This window comes from Hippocampus bargibanti, linkage group LG17, assembly GCF_051943395.1.
Source record: "Hippocampus bargibanti isolate YZ-2025 linkage group LG17, ASM5194339v1, whole genome shotgun sequence".
NCBI classification, from domain to species: Eukaryota; Metazoa; Chordata; class Actinopteri; order Syngnathiformes; family Syngnathidae; genus Hippocampus; species Hippocampus bargibanti.
In genome coordinates, this window is record NC_142750.1 from 7,102,501 (window position 1) to 7,125,114 (window position 22,614).

General features: G+C 40.8%; 2 protein-coding genes across 2 annotated transcripts in view; both read right to left on the reverse strand.

Annotated features, from left to right (window-relative positions):
• The window catches only part of cyth1a (cytohesin 1a), a 35,630-nt gene extending 32,690 nt beyond the window's left edge, over window positions 1-2,940 (reverse strand). The window contains exon 1 of the mRNA XM_089019559.1: window positions 2,752-2,940. Coding sequence (XP_088875685.1) covers window positions 2,752-2,770 — 19 coding nt within the window. The 5' untranslated portion in view covers window positions 2,771-2,940. The remainder of the gene's footprint in view (window positions 1-2,751) is intronic.
• Window positions 2,941-4,078: 1,138 nt separating this feature from the next.
• On the reverse strand, window positions 4,079-22,503 carry usp36 (ubiquitin specific peptidase 36). The gene is made up of 20 exons (XM_089019221.1): window positions 22,388-22,503; window positions 18,476-18,741; window positions 17,707-17,928; window positions 16,606-16,716; window positions 15,170-15,272; window positions 15,004-15,071; window positions 14,843-14,913; window positions 13,723-13,805; window positions 13,464-13,575; window positions 13,232-13,372; window positions 12,209-12,309; window positions 11,982-12,120; window positions 11,508-11,879; window positions 10,356-10,583; window positions 9,051-9,163; window positions 8,239-8,823; window positions 7,263-7,450; window positions 7,007-7,192; window positions 5,406-5,521; window positions 4,079-5,310 (listed from the first exon to the last, which is right to left on the reverse strand). Exons 2-20 carry the CDS (start codon window positions 18,726-18,728, stop codon window positions 5,179-5,181), a joined length of 3,324 nt encoding a protein of 1,107 aa, XP_088875347.1. The 5' UTR covers window positions 18,729-18,741; window positions 22,388-22,503; the 3' UTR covers window positions 4,079-5,178.
• Window positions 22,504-22,614: the final 111 nt, after the last annotated feature.

The following is a 22,614-nucleotide window of genomic DNA, read 5'->3' on the forward strand; positions in this document are numbered from 1 at the left end:
GCGCTATAACAACAGCTGAAGCTGGAACAAAGCGCTAACATGGAAAAAATGGAAATGCTGCCCCTTGTGTAAGGAAAAAAAAATATTGCCGGAGGCCATGGCCAGCGCTTTATCGGCACACAAACAAGAAAAAACAAAACCCGGACAAATTCAGGAATGGTGATTTACGTCATATTTTCAATTCCCGAATACATTTGTGAATGGCAGTGAATGAGTTAAAGGGGCATACAGGTAATACCGCTACTTAGAAAATTAGAATATTGTGAAAAAGTTCATTAATTTCAGTAATTCAACTTAAAAGGTGAAAAGAATATATCATTTAGATTCATAAAATTAATTGCATGATATTTCAAGCTTTTATTTGTTTGAATAAAAAATTCTTACAAATAAAAGCTTGAAATATCTTGCAATGGATGTTATGAGTCTAATATATTCATTTCACCTTTTAAGTTGAATTACTGAAATGAATGAACTTTTTCATGATATTCAATTTTTCGGAGTTCTACCTGTAAATCAATAATAATAATAATAATAATAATAATAATAATAATAATAATAATAATAATAATAATAATAATAATAATAATAATAATAACACATTACATTTTAAGCGCCTTTCAAATCTCTCAAGGACACTTTACAGTCACAGACAAGCATATGCACTATAATAAATAAAATACAATCACAAATAGAATGCAATAAATAAAATACAATTGTAAATAGAAACAAGAGAGCTACACATAAAATGCAATTTTAAATAATCTGGAAACAAACCTGTATTTTGTTGAGTAGTGTGCACACCTGTCAACCGTTACACACCCACAACATAAAAACGCTAACATCCTCCCCTGTAGCGACATGCAAGAGCGGAATTCTAAATATAGACTTAATGTGTACATCACAGAATTAAACTGTCACAGTAAAAAAACTTCCTATGGTCACAATCGGTGCATTTTAATGAAACGCATACAAACGTATACAATACTTTTTTTCTATTAATAGCATCGACATCATGGGTCCCTTGTGGTTTGGCTGCTTTGCTGCTAACTTTTGACAGCTCCTCTCTTTTCACTGTGCGTTTGTTCATGACAAGGTCTATGTGCACACGCTGCACAAGTGCCAATCATAACGGAGGGAAGGCTCACCAAACACGATCACAAAAATCAACCTCAGTTCAATTAGAGAGTATAAAAAAAAAAAACATCTACCAGCTGAAAGGTGGATTACACCCTGAACTGGTCATCAGCCAATTGCAGGGCACACCAAGAAAAAAAACGATTATAGGTTAGTGGTGGGCCGTCAGGGCCTGCAAGGCCTTCTCTGCTGGCCTAAAAATATAAGAATCAGAGACTGATGTTAATTATATTTTGTACGTAAATTCTCATTAAATAATTCCAAATTGTCTTTCAGTTTCTTTTCATTACTTTTCCCCTGTTGTGCTGCTTCCAGATGTGTGTTTTCGTATGTAAGTATTTAACCAATCACATTTCAGCCATCATTTGTTACTAGGGTAAGAAATCTACCTGGACGCCTTCACAATGATCTGCAGGCCCTGGAGCTTAAAAAAAAACTATATAAATGTCGATGAAACTGTTGCTTTAACAAATCATAGTTTCAGATGGCAACTCACGGCCTTCTGGAAAGTGCTGGAAACGTCAGTTTTTGCAAACGATGATTGGCTAGTCACTCACCAATCATAGTATCATGAGTGATGAGAGCATACTGGCTAGCTAGCACACTATCTTTAGCGAGCTGCATAAGCAAATATATTCATGTGTTGATTTAATAGCGGTTTTGAAAACCCCACAATGGCTGAAGGAGGACAACAAATGGATTTGTTTGCAGAAATACTGTTAAAGCCATTTTCAAAACAGACTTTTCAAGAATAGATGAACATCATTGAAGTGAGACAGTCGAAGCAAGCAAAAATAGAAAATAATATTGCAATGTTATGAGGTTATCATGAATCCACACGTTCATCATAAAAATCCGAACAGTTTAATGGCTATATTTAAGTTTCTTCAAGTCACAAGTTATTTCCTGGACAACTGCACCCTCTAGTGGACGTGTAGTAATATAACACCACACTCCCAGCTGATTGATTCAGACGTAGCACTACTGAAGGCCTTGGAGTAACATGCACGGCCCGCCACTGATATAGGTATATATAAATAGTGCAAATAAATATACCATTCAAATAAAATAAAGTGTAAATGGCTATGCAATCAAAAAAAACTGTGTTTAATATAAAGTATGGATGTGCCTGTATGAATGTTTAAAGGGATATTTATATGTAAATAAAACATTAAATGTAAAAAAATCAACACAAATTTATAATAAAAAATACAACTAAACAACTCCTGATATCTACAGTATCAATTAATGTATAACAGTCGTTGTTTTGGGTTGGAAACGTTTCAACGAGGCCAGTGCTTCACTGCTGCTGCTCTATTTTGAGATGCTCTGCAAGCACACAGAATACTCAAAAGTGATGCATAATTGATACAAACGCTTCAGTCATTTCCTTGCCAATCCCAGCATATTATGATAAATCATCTCGTATCCTTTCGACTTTTGATTACCGGTACATTAGTTGCTCAATACAGCGGCAGCGTGCCTTTATACCTGAAGTCAGACGCTTCATAATACAGTACTGTAAATGACATAACCTATTTTACCCTTTTTTTGTTACATACGCACATAGCAAGTGACATTGTATATGTGAGGAAAGAAGAGTTGTTAGGGACAAACCTGGAGTGTCTCCCTCCATCGCGGTACTCCTGTAGCGGCGTGAGGGAGTCTCTATGGCCGCCGGAGGGTGGCGGGGAGGCGGTAACGAGCTTATCAGAGCACCACCCGGAGCAAGCCGGAAACCTTCTTCCGCTCTGTCGCTCTCTCTCTTCTCTATTTTGAATCCCTCTCTTTCTTCTACGCTAATATCCACCAAACTACCTTTCGCCTCGCCACTTTGAACTTGACAACACAGAAAATAAAGGTTTGTGTACGTAACGACAAACGAGGGGCAGCAGTAACTTCTGACGACGACGACCCGCCCCATTTTCTCAGTGACGTCACCTTCACCTGACAAAAGGTGTTCGCACCCCCTCAACCCCCTTTCCATTTTTGATCTTTCGTGTAAATATTTACAAAAGAAATTGGAACTTAATTGGTACGTATGAGTTTCAGAAGGTGGGCTGAAAACTTGAAGGGGAAAAATTACTTAAGGGAGGAATGGAACGAAGAGAGGAAACATGGAAGGTGTAAATCCTAAATATGGCTCGGGGGCCAAATGTGGCCCGTGGTCAATTTTCATCCGTTCCGAAGAATCTGTCATCAAATCAAGAATGTCTGGCCCACATGTAGTATGAATTAGTGATGTGTTGTTCGTGAATGAGCCTTAGAGCCGGCTCTCTGAAGTGATCAAAGAGAGCCGGTTCCTAACAAGGAGCCGGAAATGGGAGCCGACTTTTTTGTCCTCTATTCCTCGCCCCCAATCTTCGGTTAAAGCAGCACGTGACTGGTCGATATCCGTTGTAGATGAGGGAGGGCAGAATTACAGACACACGCAGTAGTGAGGGGGGGGGGGGGTAGAAAGGTGGACAAATGTTATTACATTATGCTGTTATCATTATTCAATGTTTTTTACTAGTTGGTATAACATAACGTTTGTGTATGCTCTCTGTGCACATATAAATCAAGCTATATACATAAAAATATTTGATATAGTGTATTTTATACATGAGTAATTCGTTTTTCACATATTTTTTTGGTAGTTAATTAATTTAAGCAACAAAAAAATAAAGAACCAAACTGAGGAGCCATTTGGGAGCCAAAAGAGCCAGATCTTGTTAGTGAGCCGAGCCAAAAGAACCAGCTCTTTGAAAAGAGCCGGAATTCCCATCAGTAGCATGAATACATTGGACAGTAGCATACCTGTCAGCATTAGTTAATAGCTGCACTTATAAATGATTACATGATTCCCATATAAAAGTTGCAGTACGCCATACTTGTCTCATAGTTTTCCAAAAGTATCTTGACAAAACAAACCAAGCCCCCAAAAATGTCACAACTCCAGTGCAACGTTTTTTTTTCCTTTTAATTCAAACGTGGAGCGAATGCCAATGCAAAGCATTGACAAAACACATAAGCAGGTAAACACCCACCAAATGAGCCATTAAAGATATCTTTTCAATATATTTATAACCATTTTTTAAACATATGTATATATTTATATAGCCAACTCAAGGCAACATTTCTAGAATGGAAAGGGGCTAAACTTTACAGCATGGGAGGACTTTACACTTAAATGCATTTTGTGTTATGGCGTTGGTACAGGGTGAGGTGGGGCTAACCCAAATACTGCGAGTGGGCGTTCACGTATGTGGTATTTGTACAGTTCATTTCTTAATCTACTGTTTCAATGGCAGATGACCTCCAATTTTATTTTTTTCCCCACCGCCACATTTCATACGTTTCTAAAATGAATGTGGTGACATGGTGATGGCGTACAGTACATACAAGATGGCTTCACGAGTCGCTGTCCAGTTTGTGAAGATGACCGTCAGGAAGTAAAAAAAACAATAATAAAATGAAATAAATTGCATAAATGTAGACAATTATTTCAAATAACGTGAGGAAGATCAAGCGCAATATTGGAACCGTAATTTGATAAACACCCACGCAGGGTAAATACTGCGAACAATCGGAACAGTGGGTTTCAGCAGATTGGATATGAAATTGTGAGTAAAAGAAAGAAAAAAAAAAAGGGGGGGGGGGGGTTGAAAAAAAATGAAGTTAAGAACTAGACATGACATGTGGGGCAGTTTATCATGGTCACAAATTAACCCCCCAACCAAGTCATGTCTAGTGCTCCACAAATTGTGGATCTGAATTAAAATAATAATAAAAAAATTAACCATTATACAGAGCAACATATAACATCCACAGATAAAAGACAGAACATTAGAAGACAATTTGGAAAGGGGGGGGGGGGGGGTCATAAATCGATTTCATAGGAAATCAAGTGGCACAGAAAAAAAATGGCGAATGATACATCATGGTGGTCCATTTTCACAGTCCGTTTGTGAATGGCTCATTGTTAAGAACTGTAGAACAAAACAAAACAAAGTGGAACTGGTTGTTTTTATATGTTTTGTATCCAATTCCAGTCGAAAGGTGTCAGCGGCGCCCGGCGAAGCCTCGTTTCCCGCCGGGTATCACTGACCACTTGTTGCGGCGGTCTTGGATGTGCTGGAAAATGCTGCTGCCTCCTCTCCACTTTTCCCTCTTGTGGCTTTTGACTTTTTTCACCTGGTGAAAGTCATCAAAAGGAAAAGATGTTGGCCAACGTTGCTTTTGAGAAAGCTTTGTCGGGATAGTAAGCGATAAACGCTCCTCTTACTCACCTTCCCGGTGTCAAATTCTTCATCCCACTCGTCAATTACGGAATCAGTCATGGCGAGGCGGACATCTTGGACGGCATCGCGACTGATGGCGGAAACTTCGCCGTCCCAACCGAGGACTACAATAGATAATTGGACAATAAGATTGACCATATTTTCCAGTGTATAAAGCCTTGATTTTCTTCAAAAGTTAACCCTGCGCCTTATACGCAGGTGCGCCTTATATATGAAGTAATATTGAGCCACAAGAGGTCTCGCAACTACTGTCAGCAGCCACTGACTCCATTTCCCTTTGCAGAAGAATTAGTGCGTAACCCCAGCCTCTACTGTAGTGCTGCATAATGTGGTGTGCCTTATATTTGGAACACATTTATACAGACACTCCCCGACTTACGAACGAAATAAGCTCTAAACAGTTGTTCGTAAGGTCAATTTGTTTGTAAGTTGCTTCAGTGCTATATTTTGTAGGGAATGTATGTTTAAGGCTTGTATAAGTAATATGTATTGGTGTGTATAAAAAAAACATTTAATAAAATATATGCTCCATAAAGATATGCACGTGTACAACTGGAGAGAATACTAAATATGCGACTGCAAAAATGTTCATATGTACCGTTGTTAGTAACTCAAATGTTCGTAAGGAGGGGAGCGTCTGTATGAGATATTTGGAAAACTTTTATCATTCATTAAAGGACAAACGACGCCTCCGGACAAGTTGTGTCCATAATTTGTAAAATCACTTCAAATGACTTCTACTGAGCGTATTTTACAAAGATTCCACGGCATATAGCTATATTTTACGTTTTAAGACTCGCGCTGAATATTCAGGAAGTCTTGTTTTCCAGTTGATGACGATGACGTCTGGAACGCCCCTGACCGATAAAGCGGCACACAATGCATTTTGGGTACTTTTTTTGGTCTGAAAACTTTGTGTTGATGGCGAAATTAGAAGGAAAACACATAAACAACGCGAGAGTGAATCGTTGTTTGTTGCACCAAGACTACTATTTGATACTAGTTGACACTAGTTCCCAGCAGACAAATCAGTCCATTTCCAACAAAGCTTGGGCGCCATCTTGTGTATTTTCTGGGACGCTACATTGGAGTCCTGACATCTCGAATTGACCGGAGGACTTCTTTAATCGACTGCAAACATTTAAGAAGCTTTCCTCTTCAGAACTATTTGAATCATATTCATAACTGGATGAGTAACAAGAAAGCATCTTCTAGGAATGTGTGACATCACGAAGAAGGGGGCGGGACCTTCTAAAACTCGGCATCTCCGGGGTCATTTCGAAGTAGTTTTGGGACACTTGAACTCATTTTTATTGGTGTTTTGCATTTGACTAAAAATATCAGCCTGTGTGTTTTGGGTATTTTAGATGCTATAAAACGTTTTTCTGATGTCAGTTAGGAAACAAAAAATGGTGTCGTCCTTTAATGGCGCGCCTTATACACCAGTTTTCATGGATGAAAAAAAAAGAAAATACACCATTATTGAAGGTGTGCCTTATACTTTGGTGCAGTTTATACTCCAGTGCGCCTTATATAACAGAAAAGGTTGTTTTTTTTCCCCAAAATGGTTTCCGTAGAAACACACTCACCGCTGGCGCCGTAGGCTTTGTCCAAGGCGTTCCGCATCAGCTCCTCCACCACGTCGCTGCTCTTTTTGCCGTCCCAAGATGAACTTGTGGCGGCACGGGCCGTGGTATCTCCCGACCCGTCGCTCGCCGGCGGCTGACAACGTTTGTAGCCGTCCTTCACCTGGCTGTCCCAAAGCACCACTGAGACTGCAAATAAGACGGAATAAGTAAACACGACGAAATGGTTTTGCGCTTGTTTTTTCATGTATGCGCGTACCATTACTCAGCTTGCGCGTTTTTTCACCGCATGCTGCGCTCTTTTTGGCCAGTGGTTCCGTTGCGTCGCCGTTCTGGCCCTCCGAGCAAGGCTGTGACACTTCTTCCACCTCCTCTTTCAGCCTCCTTTTTTTCTTTTTGACTTTCACCTTCTTGCTAAGGACCGTTTCGTTCCTTGGCTCGGCATTGCTGCAATTCAAAAGGTGGATTTTTGTGATATAATGCAATCACATCTTCACTGCAAATGATGTTGAGATTTTCAAATTAGAAGGAAAAAATATAAATAACGCGATGGTGAATCGTTGTGTTGCACCAAGACTACTATTTGATACTAGTTGCCACAAATTCCCAGCAGATAAATCAGCTCCTTTCCAACGGAGCTTGTGCGCCATCTTGTGCATTTTCTGGGCACTACATTGCAGTCCAGACGCCTCAAAATGAGATGGAAGGACTTCTTTAATCGATTGCAAACATTTATGCTTTCCTCTTCAGAACTATTTGAATCATATTCATAACTGGAGGAGTAGCAAGAAAGCATCTTCTCCAAATCTGAAGCCATTGTTTCGATTCGAGAGCAAGGCAAGACGTCCTGGGTTGATTTCACGAACAAGGGGGCGGGACCTCCTGAAACTGAAACTTTCTGAGGTCATTTTGAAGTCGTTTTGGGACACTAAGTCATTTTTATTGGTGTTTTGCATTTGACTAAAAATATCAGCCTGCGTGTTTTGGGTATTTTAGATGCTATAAAAATGTTATCTGATGTCAGTTAGGAAACAAAAAATGGTGTCGGTTGTCCTTTAAGTGAGAATGTGTATCTTTATCTAAAATTGTCCTGCGATTTGATTACAGAATTTTCACTGCGTCATGCCCAAATATTTAAAGGCGCTAAAAGAAATGGCTGGAAGAATTCTATACACTATATATACTATATCTATACTATACAGAATACTTCTGTACTTCGATATTAATTCCCTCACCTTTCTAAAGCAACACATGGTGAATCTGCACTCTGTAGAACCGCCGTCATCCTGTTCTTCTTCTTCTTCTTTTTCTTCTTCTTTAATATCACGCAGTTCATCTCATCTTCTTTAGTTCTGGTCGGACAGGTCGCCACCGTGATGGAGTCTCGCTTCTCTTTGAGCTTCTCAGCTTGTTGACAGCCGAAGAGATTCCAGACGCTACCCTGGCACCAGTCCTCCTCTTCCGGCTTTGACGGATCCAAGTGGGATGTGACGCTTTCTTTCGCCGCGGGTTTTGCGCAGTCTTCTTGTTCCCTCTTTCGCTTCTTTTTCTTCTTTTCGCCGGTGGGGCTACACGGTGCATTGGTCACAGTCCCCAGGTTGAGTTCCACCTTGGAGTGGCGGCGCTTCTTTCTCCTCTTCTTCTTTGGGTTGACATTTGGAGTCGCCGTGCCGTTTGGTTCTTGTTGGGGCAGTTGGGAAGCCTTGGGGCTCTTTTGCGCACAATTTTGGAAGCCGTTGAGAGAGGGGCCCACGTGTGGCGTGACGAGATGGGAGCGTTTCAAAGGAGATGAGTGGTTTTTCGGGGAATGGGATGAAGCTCTGGGAAAAGAGGGACATAGTCATTTTTGGTTGACCCCCTTCCAGAAAACTGCTCACAAAAAGGTCAGGATTATTATGGTGAACCTAAAATGCATTATGGCTTGTAACAATAACAATTATAATAATACATTTAATTTATAAGCGCCTTTCAAAACTGTCAAGGGAACCTAATTATAATTTTCCCTGTAAGGGTCTGAAATCAAATACACAATAACCAAACATCCTACCCGTGAGTGTGAGACGTGACAGCAAAGTGGTTGTTAAGGTGATTTAGATGAGGGGAGTCGTTGGACGGTCGTCGCGGAGCATCATCAATGCTGCTCGGACTCCGGCTGCGAGCCTGCAGTTATCGACAAAAATAAAAACTTGGTGGTCTAAAAGAAAAAAGTAGCCATGAATGTGACAAAAAAGAGAGAATTAAATAAACAGAGATGGATGGAAATAAATATGGAGGAGCAAAGAGGAAAAGGGGGTGAGGGAGCATGGCAGAGAACAATTAGAAATGGTTAGAAAAAAAGAAGGTTAAAACAAAAGGAAAAGAAGACAAACCATAGACTGTGTGGTTGATTAGAGCGTTACATTCACAAGATATGTTGATTTGACAAGATTTTATGCATTTTGGACCGCTGTGAAGTCAAGTAACACACACACCGTGTTTAACTCAGTCCAAATCTTCTAATGTCAAGGAAGTCCCAATACCCCGTCAGACATTCGCGTTAACTTTTAAACCGTTCAGAATGTTCCAATTGATAACATTCAAACTATAACCGAACAAAAGCAAAAGTTTCATAAATATTATTCCATACCTGTCAATCTTCGAGACGCTGACATTCCTAACAGCTCAATTTTTCCTTACTTACTGAGAAAAAAAATATCATACGGGTGTGTAATATTTCATTGCGCAATTTTAAGAACAAAATTTCACATGTAAACATGAATACTTTTAACATACAGTATTTCTAGCAATAATCAAGTATGTTCTTTGTTGTAGAGCATTGTGGCTTTTTTTGCTGTGGATAACAATTCATTTGATGGGTTCAGTTGATAGTGTTCCCCATTATAATTCATTTTAACCTGCAAATAAGAAACTAATTAAATAACTAACAATAAGAAAAAACACGGTAAAATGTTGAATTTAACTGATTTCAAAATAAAATTCCACTTGACCGGAACGTGTCTTCTCTGAACTTTTGTTTTTTCGAGACTTTTAGCACAGACGTGTTTTCTCAGTTGTCTACTTCACTTTTTACGAGTAGCAATATTTGTTATAATTAACATGACTGATACTATTTAAAAACGGAATGGAAAATATCTCAAAATGATATTTGACATTTTTTGACCAGTGTTCACCTGAATGGTGAAACATTTATTTTGGACGTATTTAACAATTTTTGCGTTTCCCTTAAAAATTTTCTTATATGCCGTACACACCTAAAAAATGTGCAAAAATCGTACGGAATATGGTAAAATACGGCTGGTTGGCAGGAATGTTATTCTACTGTCTCAGGGACGCGGATGGGAACGTCGCTCACCTTCTTGGCCGACAGCGCCAATTTCTTGGCGGGCGGTGGCGACATGGTGCTGCCGCTGGCTTCCGATGTGATGTTGTTGAGGGTCGGCGGTTTCATTTTCATCGTTTTCGGCTCATCGGCGCAGTGAGAGCGCTCGGCGCTCTTGGCGGGAGGAGACGTGCTGTTAGACGCTTTGTGAGGGATAGAGGGCGCACCTCCCGCCGGCGCACTCTTCGGACCCGCCATGTCCTGGATGAGCAAACGATGAGCAAACATGCGCTTTTAAATATGTTTAGTTTTTTTCCATAAAATTTGTTCTTTAATCTGGCCCACAGAGCATTTAACTCATTCACTGACAAACGTGCAAACGTGTCCACTGCAGTGCCAGGGTTTTTGTCATTGTCACTTGAATTCCATGACCCACAGATAATTGAGTCAAATGGTAAGAAACCTTAGACTCTTCTTTCATCAGGAAAAAAGAGTTAATTCCTAAATTATATGGGTCTGGAGTTATATGAGCTTGAAATGAGGGAGGCTGTCCAAAATACAAGGCAATACATGCATATTGGTTTATGCAGCGCTATAACAACAGCTGCTAAAGCGCTAACATGGAAAAAAGGGAAACGCTGCCCCCTCGTTGGAAAAGAAAAAACATTGCCAGAGGACTGGCCGGTGCGTTATCGGCACCTAAGCATGAAAAAACAAAACCCGAACAAACTCCAGAATGGCGCTCTATGTCATATTTTCAATTCCGAATAAATTCAGGAATGGCAGTGTATAAGTTAATGTACGTTAGCAAAAGTCGGATGGTATTTCATGTGTCTTGCTCATCTACTTTTCTGCCGCAGGCCACATTGTAGTTACTGTTTCCTTTCGGGGGGCGTTATGAATTTGGAAGAAGCTATTAGAATGTTTAATGCCCTCCACATATTACATACGAACGCACAACAAATTAACGAATAACTAGTTTTCAAATTTGAAGTAAAAAATAATGACTGATATTGAGGTATATGTGGGAAAATTGGAAATTTTGGTTCAGACTTTAGTAAGCATCATGGAATTTCACAAGTTTGATTTGTTATCGCGGGGCAAATAAAATGAATTTAACACATATGATTTACAGCTTCACTAAACTGTACAAGAGTGAAACCCCCCCTAGAGAGGTAGACTTACCTTGCATTCAGTGTTGTCGGCAGAGGAGGAGTCAGACAGAGACTTGAATGAGGTAGAAGCAGTGAGGCCTCTGCCGCCATCTTGCTTTTTGTCTCCGTCCGTCCTACCGACGCCATTGCTGACGTTGTTAGATGGCGTCGGCGTGCCACAGCGCGAGTGGTTCTGCGGAGAGGGCTTCTTCAGTTTCTTGAAGGGCTCCTCGATAACCGCGGGGCCACCGGGAAACTTGGTGGCGCCGTTGGAAGATGAGGTCCAGCTGGTGAGCCGGCTGTGCGGCTGATGTTGCGGAGTACTCGCGCCGTTTCTGGCGACCGGGAGACCCAATCCGCCATCCATGGACTGGATCTTACGGAGTTGTGCTGGCTCAAGTTTCTGTTAAAACGTATGGAAAGCAGAATTGACTAATCAGAGGCCACCATTCAAGACAATTAAACGGCTGTCTCAAAAAGATGGATTTTATTTTTCTCATAGTACCTTCGTGACTTGCGGGGAGGAAAGAGGTCCGTTCAGATTAACCCTTTTTATTTGCTCGGATGAAGCGCCGTTTTTCCCAGAATGCAACATTGTCTGTTTGACCGGGTGTCCATCCGCGTTCTTTTTCGATTCGGGGATCCTTCAGTAAACAGTACAACAGATGCATCAGTAAAAGAGTATGAACATGAAAACATGATTGAGGCTTGCAGAGGTTTGTCATTTCTCACCTTAGATAAAAAAGGACATAAGCTTGCTGGTTCAAAACGACTTTGATGTTACTGGAATGCACCATGGAGTCGTTCATTTGGTACCATTGACCGTTGCTTGCCTACAATAACACAAGACATAAAAAGTCATGAGGAGAACCTGAGAACATGGATGGAAACGCCTAAACCCAGATTGGTGTATATGGTTGCCACTGTTGCCATGAAACAAAATTGTTGTTTGATAAGGTCCCAAATTGGAATTGCTTAGCAGACAATTTCAAAGAACCATGATAAAGTATTGTGGCGTTGGTTTTTATTGTCTGTGGCTGCATGATGCATGGCTTGAGGAGCCCGCGATGAGAAGAAAGGTGCGTCAGCGCAGGGCGCTGATGCATATGTGGAACTGTCGCGGCTTGGAATTGAAGCGGATTTACGTGGGACAGGAGATATGAGACAGTCGCTTTTCGTCAATGGATGCCACAGCTTTGTGTTTGCTTTCAATGTTTAGCTTGTGGCTGACGTGCACGTTTCACCATGACGTCCCTGATCCACTTGAGAAAAGGACACTTTGATCCTCTCCTCTTTCATCTAGAACTGATGCATACAACAAGAAGGGTGCAGAAAGTGCTTCATATAGAATGACACATTGCAGGTGTGAAATGTGAATTTCTCAACTGCAAGACTAATTAATGTTAATCCAATCCATTTTGAACACATTAAGAAAACAATCAATCTTTATTGTGTCATTTCCAATAAACAAAATGGAATTAAATGTATTATTTTGTGCAAGTTAGCAAATATGGATTCAGTGATGTCGGGCATATCATTCACCAGCAGGTAGCAGTGTAGTGCGTTCATTTTTTTCTGATCATTTTACTGACCCATAAACATTTCTGGTAAAACTAGTTAACAAACTTAAGAGGAGCATGAACCCTCAATGCTTTGCCTGGAGAGATGTCAGGATGAATATGAGTTGTCTCTCACGCTTTTGTTGCATTTTTTTTTTTTAAACAATCAGCCTCGTCGTGTCTGTCATGGCCGCACCTTGACGTAGCAGTAGTAGTGTCCAGCGTGACAACTGTAGCCAGAGTGAACCAGGACAGCGTAGAGGCCGTACATGACCGGATCGCCACAGCTTTGAGACATGTACGGGCGGATGTTCAGGAATTCTGGATAGCCAACATCCTATCAAAAAAAAGGGCAACAGGAGGTAAAATAAGAGCTGTATGGAGAAAACAAAAGTGGTCCTTCAATATGTGTGAAATCATTTGTCTACCTTTGTTATTTTTCCTCCGCTGAAGTTGGCAAATCTCTTGAGGGAAAGCGTCAGCACATTTGATGTTCGATGGACAGTGAAACGCTTTGTTGCCGGCACTTTCTTTTTGCACCTACAATAATAATACATTTCATTTATAAGCGCCTTTCAAAGCTCTTACGGTCACTTTACAGTAGGAAAAGAGGACATGGGGGTATTCCTCAGTCATTTTAAAACTTGAATTGACCTCATAAGAGTACACAATGGGTCTTTGTCTTACTTGGCACACATGTAGGCATTCTCTCCACTCAAAACATCCGGTTTAACAAAAAGCTCCAAGGCTCGCACGATGTTGACAGCTTGCTAAAAGACAGAAAAAAAGACTGCACAATATTTCTCCAAGACATGATGAGTTGAAATGAATTAATTGTGATGAAAGCTTTTTGCCCGTGAGGTGAAGTCAAGTCCATTTATCAATTATGTAGGATCTTTTTTCAGTAAGTACGCCTGTCCCGTTTTCAGTCCAATGCTTTCAGTCGCATGAACGTTTCTAGACAAATAGCAATAGCTGACGTGAGCAAGACCTACAGCGATGCTCATCCACAACCAACTTATTTCGGCAAGCTCGGACCGACATAGGAAGGTTTTGGTGCCTCACTGTTCTAACATCTTTGTGTAAATTGGCCAATCGGAAAGACGAGATCCCAAAAAGGGACTGCAGAGTATCATCAAATCGATTCAACAATTTACCAAATGTTGTATTTTCTGGAATATAAAGCGCACCTTCAATGAATTACATATTTAAAAACCTTTTCCATACATAAGGTGCACCGGATTATGAGACGCATGGTCAGCTTTTTAAAAAATAATTTCTTTTAGGTGTGCCTTATAGTGCAGAAAATATGGTAAACAGTTCAATCCCCATTTCAATTTGAAAATGATACTTTATAATTAACTTATTCTCTGCAATTCCCAAATTTATTCGTGAAATTTAAATATGACGTGGAGCGCCATTCCCGAATTTGTTGGGTTTTGTTTTTTGGATTGGATTGGATTTGCCTTTATTAGTCTCGCAGTGGAGAAATTTACATTTTCAGCGATAAAGCGCTGGTCAGACCTCTGGCAATGTTTCTCCCTCCCACGAGGGGGCAGCATTTGCCTTTTGGACAGCCGCCCTTATTTTAAGATCAGATAACTCCAGACCCATATAATTTAGGAATTAACTCAATATTCTGCGGTCCTGTAAATTGAGTGAAAATGACAGAAACCCTGGCACTGGAGGTGACACATTTTTGCACGTCTGACAGTGAATGACTTAAAAGTCAACTGGCACATACTGACCACCAGAATAGTGATGTTGAAAACAGAATAAAATTACGAGAATTCCTGTTGGACCATACCCGTATCTCCACAGCGATGTCCAGGTAAGGGTCATATGTGTCTGACACACTTTTGCAAATGGAACATTTTACTGCAAAGAGAAAGAAAAAAAAATAATCAATGCGTCAATCAGCTAATTGTCATGCATGACATTTAGCTCCCTTGAAAACACAATAAATACCTCTAGATCTGAGGTAACCTCCAAAGATCTGGTGCACAATTGTTGTCGCCTGTGTTTGCCTGTCAAGCCTGGACAAAACAAAAAAAGATTTTTGAATCAATAACGTTCTGTGTTTTATGTAGAAAAATGAACATTAAAAATATATTTTACAAAAAACAGGCATTACTTTGGGTAGCCGTTGAGACAGGCTTTTTGCATGGCGTCAATGGTGTACCGCAAGAACTCGTGCGCATCCTCCTGGCTACCAAAGCGAAAATGTCGGGCGATTTCTGCACAAAAACAACACGTGTGACTAAACTCTTTATAAATCACTGCTATGACATATTATGAAGTGCAACCTCTCTCATTATGGTCATTATGTATAAAAAAGGCATGAGGGTGTTGAATGTTGTCAGAATGGTCAGTCGCGATTGACTGCCAAAAAGAGCACAAGTTAATCTTTTTATATCTTGTCACAACAACAAACATCAAAGCAGATTTTGGCGCGTGCTTTTCTGAGTAACCACCCACAATGTTATTATTTTTTTTTTTTTTTTGCAACCTGCACTTTGACAAACCTAATGAAACATTTACGGTCAGTCGTTGAGTTCTAACAGACTCATCGCATTAGCGCTAATGTAGCCCAGAAAGCTTTTGAGCCCTTCCTGGAGGCACAAAGGGAGGCAGGGAGGGGGAGTACAAAACCGGTCGATATTTAATGTGCTCATCATAACCGCATTCTCAACAAAGCATCCTTTCAGGCAAACGGCAATAAGTCACCTGTAGTGGGTGGAAACCTAAAATGTGTTTACCCTTCTTATCCATCTCGCTAACTATCTAGCTATCTACCTAACTAGCTATCTATTTGCTATCTATTAGCTATCGAGCTGGCTAGCTAGCAATCTAGCCATCTATTAGCTATATAGCTACCTATCTATTAGCTATGTCCTTGAGAGTTTTGAAAGGCACTATAAATACAATGTATTATAATTATTAACTATTATTATTATTAGCTATCATAGAGTTGCTTGTTCTGTTGCCACAAGGGGACACAAGCCAGTGTCTTATTCTGCTGGTCCCAAGCCCGGATGAATACAGGGGGTTGTGTCAGGAAGGGCATCCGACATAAAAGCTTGGCCAAAACAAACGTGAATCAAACCTCTGAAAATGGAGGATACTGATTCGCTGTGGCGACCCCTTGAAGGGAATAGCCGAAAGGAAAAGAAGAAGAACTTTCTAATATTTTAACTGTAGTCACATTGTGTTTTTTTACTCCCCCTAGTCGTGTCAGGAGTATTTTTGAGCTAAAACATCCAGGCCTGCAGTCACAAGGAGAGGGAGGGGGCACGAGAGGGAAAGATAGAAGGGGTTGGGCGATGGTTAAGGAGACTGCAGCAGTAAGCAGGTAGTGAGAGGAGGGAGTGTCGTTGGAAGGGGAGGGGGGTGGAGTCCTTTGGGATTCCAGCACCTAAACTCCCGCCTCATCCCCTCCTCTCCTCGTCGTCGTCCATTCATCCCATCCCGGGGCCTGCGCTGGCCTAATGTACTGCAGTGTGATGTCATGGCGTTGCGTCGCGGAGAGAGCAAAAGCAATTCCAAGTGAAGGCGGCTGAGCGTACTTACTTTTCAGGTCTCTGATGAAGGACACAGGCTTGATAGCGTTGCCCGTGTTGGCAAATGTCTGGATAATGTGGTTCTGCATGACGCAGATCATACAGAAGCCCGACTGGTGGCCTGAAAAAAGCGCAGAAAAGCATGGAAATGTGTCAGGGTGTGGAAATGTCTCACTCGTGGCAATCACGTCGTGTTTGTTGACAGAGATACAATTGAGAAATAATTTGATGTAGGATTCTACTTTAGTCAAAACAAGATCGCATTCAGAACAATTACCGTATTTCCGGTGTAAAAGGTACACCCTCAATGAATGGAGTATTTGCAAACTTTTTTCATATACTGTATAAGGCGATAAGGCAATGAATGAAAAACGTTTTCCAAATATAATATGTGTTTGAAATAACGTCTGCCCGGTTCCCCGAGGCGTGTAACTTTTACGCCGGGCGTACAACTTCCAGAACCTCTCTGCCCGGGTGGCCGACAACTTTTTCCAGAAAAAAAAAAAATATATTTTTTTTTCAAATCAAACGTTTGCTTTATTCCGATTTCGAAATATTCATTCGGTGTGAAATTTTGGAATTTCCGTTCGTTTGGCAATTTTTAATTTCGGTTCGCTTGGCAATTGACGTACTCGGCAGCCAATCTAGATCATCTGCATCAAATAACTTCGCACCTGGACTTTCCCGAGCGTTATCAGGTCGTGCCTTTGCATATCATTTTCAAAAGTAGCCGCAAAGAGAACATAAGAAAAATGGTGGTTAGGAATCAAGCCAAAAGCTCAGCCCCGGAAGAGAGACTCAAAAGAAGCTAACAAAATTTATGACGCTACAAAACACAAACGTACATTGAGAGCATCGTGGAAAGAAAAGTTTACGTGGCTTGCAGCAGACGACAATGCAAACATTGCACTGTGCAACCTGCCGGGAAGTGCATGGACAAACGACAACTGGAGCAAAATCATCAGCAAAGGATATTTATGACAAATTAAGCAGGGGAGCATTTGTGGTAGGTACATCAATTACTTTGTGGTCTCGTATGCCCCTGCACTTTCCACCCAAAATGAGCTAAAATTGGCCCCACGTGACCTTGTGCGTGGGATTTAATACTCACAGACGCGGCTGTGCTCCTTGGCGAGCAAATAGTTGGCGAGGGGCGGGGTGTAGGTGAGACACTGCACGGTGGAGTTGAGGAAGCAGGTGTTGCCGAGGTTGTGGAGGCCGGCCCCCACCCTATACACCCGCTCCCACTTGAGGGTCAGCTTGTTCGCCGGGAAGAGCATCTTTTGCGGCGCGGCAATGCCATCGCCTTGGCCTCCGATCGTGTTCTCTGAAACTGAACACAATCAGAAATAACTCATTCACTGTTAGAAACCTTAGACTTTCTTGTTTAATCAGAAAAAAACGAGTTAATTCCTAACTTATATGGTTCTGGAGATATATGAGCTTGAAATGAGGGCGGCTGTCGAAAGTAAAATAAAAAAATACAATGCAGCACATACATATTGGTTTGTATATAGTGCCACTTAGCAGTTTTTTTGACGACGATACTAGTGCAGCGTGTTCTACCGGAAACAAATTCCTTGTGTGTTCTACATACTTGGCAATAAAGATGATTCTGATGTAAAGCTTTAACAACAGCTGAAGCTGTAACAAAGCGCTAACATGGAAAAAAAAAACGGAAATGCTGCCCCCTTGCTGAAAAGAAAAAATATTGCCAGAGGCCAAAGCAGCACTTTATCGGCACAAAAAACCAAAACCCGAACAAATTCAGGAATGGTGCTCTACGTCATATTTTCAATTCCCGAATGGATGTGAATGAGTTAAAATGCATTTCCAGAGAGCAAATGGCAAACATAAAGTGGAGCGGCCTCTTTGGTTACCTTGCCTCTTGAATTGAGGGGGCTCTGTCGCCTTCTGCCCAGGTGGGCCTTCATTCCTGGGATTGAGGATCACATATTTGTTCTTCAGGCTGTCCAACTGGTAGGAGAAACCCTTGCTGGCGGGCTCAAACTCGATCTTCTGCAAGAGGACCTTCTTGGTTGAGGAGGCCAGCAGCTTGTTCAGGTCGCCGTCATCGCCTGACTCCTTTCGACTGGGCTTCAGAGCCTCTTTGAGTTTGTCCACAATCGGCATTGTTGAAACATCACTGGGGGAAAAAAGGGTCTGGTTGTCAATTGTGTGGGATGGGGTGAAAGATGAGGGAAGAAAATAAAACTTTACTTGCATGGAAGTACGCAATTGGTTCAAATGCCTAATTAGGTTTGGGTGTTTAACTCATTCACTGCCAGATGATGTAAAAAATGTGTCCACTCTACTGCCAGGGTTTTTGTCATTGTCACTTGAATTCCAGGACCAACAGAATATTAAGTTTGAGGACTACATAAATATTCAATGCTGTGTTAGAAACCTTAGACTGTCTTCTTTCATCAGAAGAAACTGAGTTAATTCCTAAGTGATATGGGTCTATAGTTATCTGACCTTGAAATGGGGGTGGATGTACAAAATACAATAGAATACATACATATGAATTTATATTGTGCTTTAAAGGACAACCGACGGACAAGTTGTGTCCATAATTTGTAAAATGGCTTCAAATGACTTCTACTGAGCTTATTTTACAAAGATTCCACCGCATATAGCTATATTTTACGTTTTAAGACTCGTGCGGAATATTCCGGAAGTCTTGTTTTTGAGTTGGTGACGAGTCACTGAAGGAACGCCCCTGACTGAAAAAAAGGACACATTGTAGCAGTCCTTCCATGACGTCAATGCTGGTCTGAAAATCTTGTGTTGCGCCAGAAGAGGGCGTCCAAGCTCCATATAAAGAATTTATCAGCCTGTGAAAACGCAATACACTGTCATGTCTACAACAAGAGGTCGCCATTTTCTTCTGCCTCTTTTTGGGTGAGACATTTACCCCCAATGTTGTCTCAAAATGGCACAGAATAAATTCTTTAATCGATTGCAATCATGTATGCTTCCCTCTTCAGAACTATTTGAATCATATTCATAACTGGATGTGTAACAAGAAGGCATATTCTCCGAATCTGAAGCCATTGTTTTGATTCTCCGGCAATGCAAGACGTCTTGGCGTGACGTCACGAACTGGGGGCGGGTCTTTCTGAAAATGCCCAATTCGCAGCTCAATTTTTTGCATATTTTGGACACTTTGTCATTTTTATTGGTGTTTTGCATTTGAATAAAAATATCATACTGCATGTTCTGGGTATTTCAGATGCTATAAAACGTTTTTCAGATGTCAGCTAGGAAACAAAAAAGGTTGTCCTTTAACAACAGCTGAACCTGGAAAGAAGCGCTCATATGCACAAAAGTCTGGCCAGTGCTTTATTGGCCCCCAAGTAAGAAAAATCAATTTTAAATTAAGAATAAACTCGTGAATGTGTTAATTGAATTTTATTTTATTTTTAAATTAAGAAAAAGAATACTTTATTTTGCCTCTTGTCTGAGGTGGCAAACATTTAGTCAGCACTGCTGAAATAAAATGAATGGCCCAACCCTTGGTTAAAATAAGGCGAGTGTCCCTTTAAAGGCAGTGTAAACAGAAGCAAAATTATGCTCCTGTTCTCCCCCCCCCCCCCCAAAAAAAAAAAAAAAAACAACAACTAGCAGTTGTTTAATAATCATGCAGCCTGCCAGTATTGTCCTTTACATGAAATGAGGTTTTTTTTCTCCTCATTGCTCCAATACAGCGTATGGAAAGGCATTGCAGAGGACAGTGATGTCACCAGAGAGGAGGGGGGTGGAGAAGGACCGAACATATGTACAAGGACATTGCGACCTTCACGTCCCGCTGTTTCTGATCCAAAGGACGAGATGGAAATGGTGTGACGACAGCAACATAGTTATGCAATTTAACAATGGCCATTAAACTGCAACTACTGTAATTAGTTTCTCAACGGGCTATAAAAAATTAAAAAGGAATGCACAAAGGCACCTAATGGCTCGACATAATCACTTGAGATTTTTTTTTAATCATTTCTGAAAACATTAGTCCAAAATCAGCCAATGCAAGGTCCAGGATGCCAGATTAAGAAATCGGGTAGAATTTATCGTGAAGGGCTGCCGCCAAAAAAACCTGCAACTGACTGTCTGATTGGAGATGTATAAGGTAGCAATAAAATAAAATTCCAAACAACTACATCTGCTAATATATCCCATTGTTCATTATTCAATGAATCTAATTCATCATCTAATGTGTGCTAATGCCAAAGCCTTCAATGTATATATTGATTGCAGAAGAATCTTGGTGTTTGTAGATTTGCCACACCCAAGGATTAAATGCATTAATTTATATGGGTATTGAGATGCTGTAAATAATGAGCCCTTTCATTTACAGCTGCACAATATATTGGAAAAAAAATCTGGATCACAATATTGACTCATTTTACATACATAATCTCATTTCTTGAGGTAAATTTTAAATATTGGATTGGATTTGCCTTTATTAACGTAGCAGTGGAGAAATTTACATTTCACAGCAGCAGTTTTATAGTTTAATATTGCTATATACAATTTGTTTTGTCAATATCGCTCATTCCTCCTTTCATGTATATCATCTCTGAACACTAAAGTATAAAACACTCCTTTTCCTTCCTTCATAGTCCAGGTGAGTTTATTTCCAATGTGGGTCCCCACAGGGTAGATTTTCAATTTTTACACTCAAGACAAGAGCGCTGAAAATCCTACTGGACCCTCCACACCCTGCCCACCACCTTTTCCAGCTACTCCCTTCAGGTAGGTGCTATCGATCTATGCGCACCAAATCCAGCAGACATTTAAACAGCTTCTTTCCCCTAGCGATTAACTCTCTAAATAGTACCAAAATATAACTGAATAGTGCTTCTTGATACTTTGTATGTTGTCTCACAGTTGTTCCTGAGAGGTACAATTTACATTGATGAATTCGATTAGATATTATTAGTCTCCTCCGTACTTATTTGTCATGTCTTTTTTATGATACTAGTGCAGCGTGTTCTACCACAGACAAATTGCTTGTGTGTTCTACATACTTGGCCAATAAAGATGATTCTGATTTCAACCAACTTCTGGGGCCAAATTAGTAACCATCTTTTTTTTTGTCAAATTCATAATTTACACTCCCACTGAATTAAAATGCAACCAAATCAGTAATGACAAGCAGCACCTGTATTAAAATGAAAACTATAAACGTGTTTCAAGTGACGTAATCGGCCTCCATACGTCTGATACTAAATATTGAAGACTTGTCTTTATCGTCACCAACCGCGTCAAGGCATTGGATGGTTGACCGTCACTCCAGCTGCGAGCGCTGCTGGAATACATTATCGTTATGACGTAGTAATAAATACAAAATAACTTCAAACATTAGATTTAATTGAGGTTTTGCTCATTTTCACCTCGATGGTATGTGGTGTTCCATGACCGCGACGTGTCGGGCCACTTAGCGTGGGGTTAGCATGCTAAGTTGCTAACCACGAACCAATGTCAATATTACACAGCGTAAGAAGGACGATGAAACGATGCCATTACCTTCCTGTTATTCCCAAGAGTCACGTTGGGTCATCAATGTCCTTAATTTTGATAAGTCAAAACATTTAACATCTCTTTCAAGATAAGGACGGCGGTGGCTAAATAGCTAGTTGGCTAACTTAACGTGGCGGAGAGGTTTCGAGTAGCTCTGACTGGCTGCACAATGGCGCCGCGCCGGAAAACACTGACATCGCTCAAGCGAAAATAAGACAAAAATAAGTAATTTATTTACAATTATGTATGAAATATATGAACGGACTCACCTTTGTACCTCTCAAAATCATTGAAAAGAAAGGAAGAAGTCCTCTCCTCAGATGTTGTTTCTCAGTCTGCTGGTATTTTCGCCCATGCTGCATTATGAGAGGGCGGTGAAGATTTTGACCGGCACCTACAAAGGACCAATCAGCGCACAGATCCGGTCTAGGTGGAACGTTGAGCCAATCAGCGCCTAGATGGTCATGACAGTGTTCTGGGGAAAGGACACGTGACG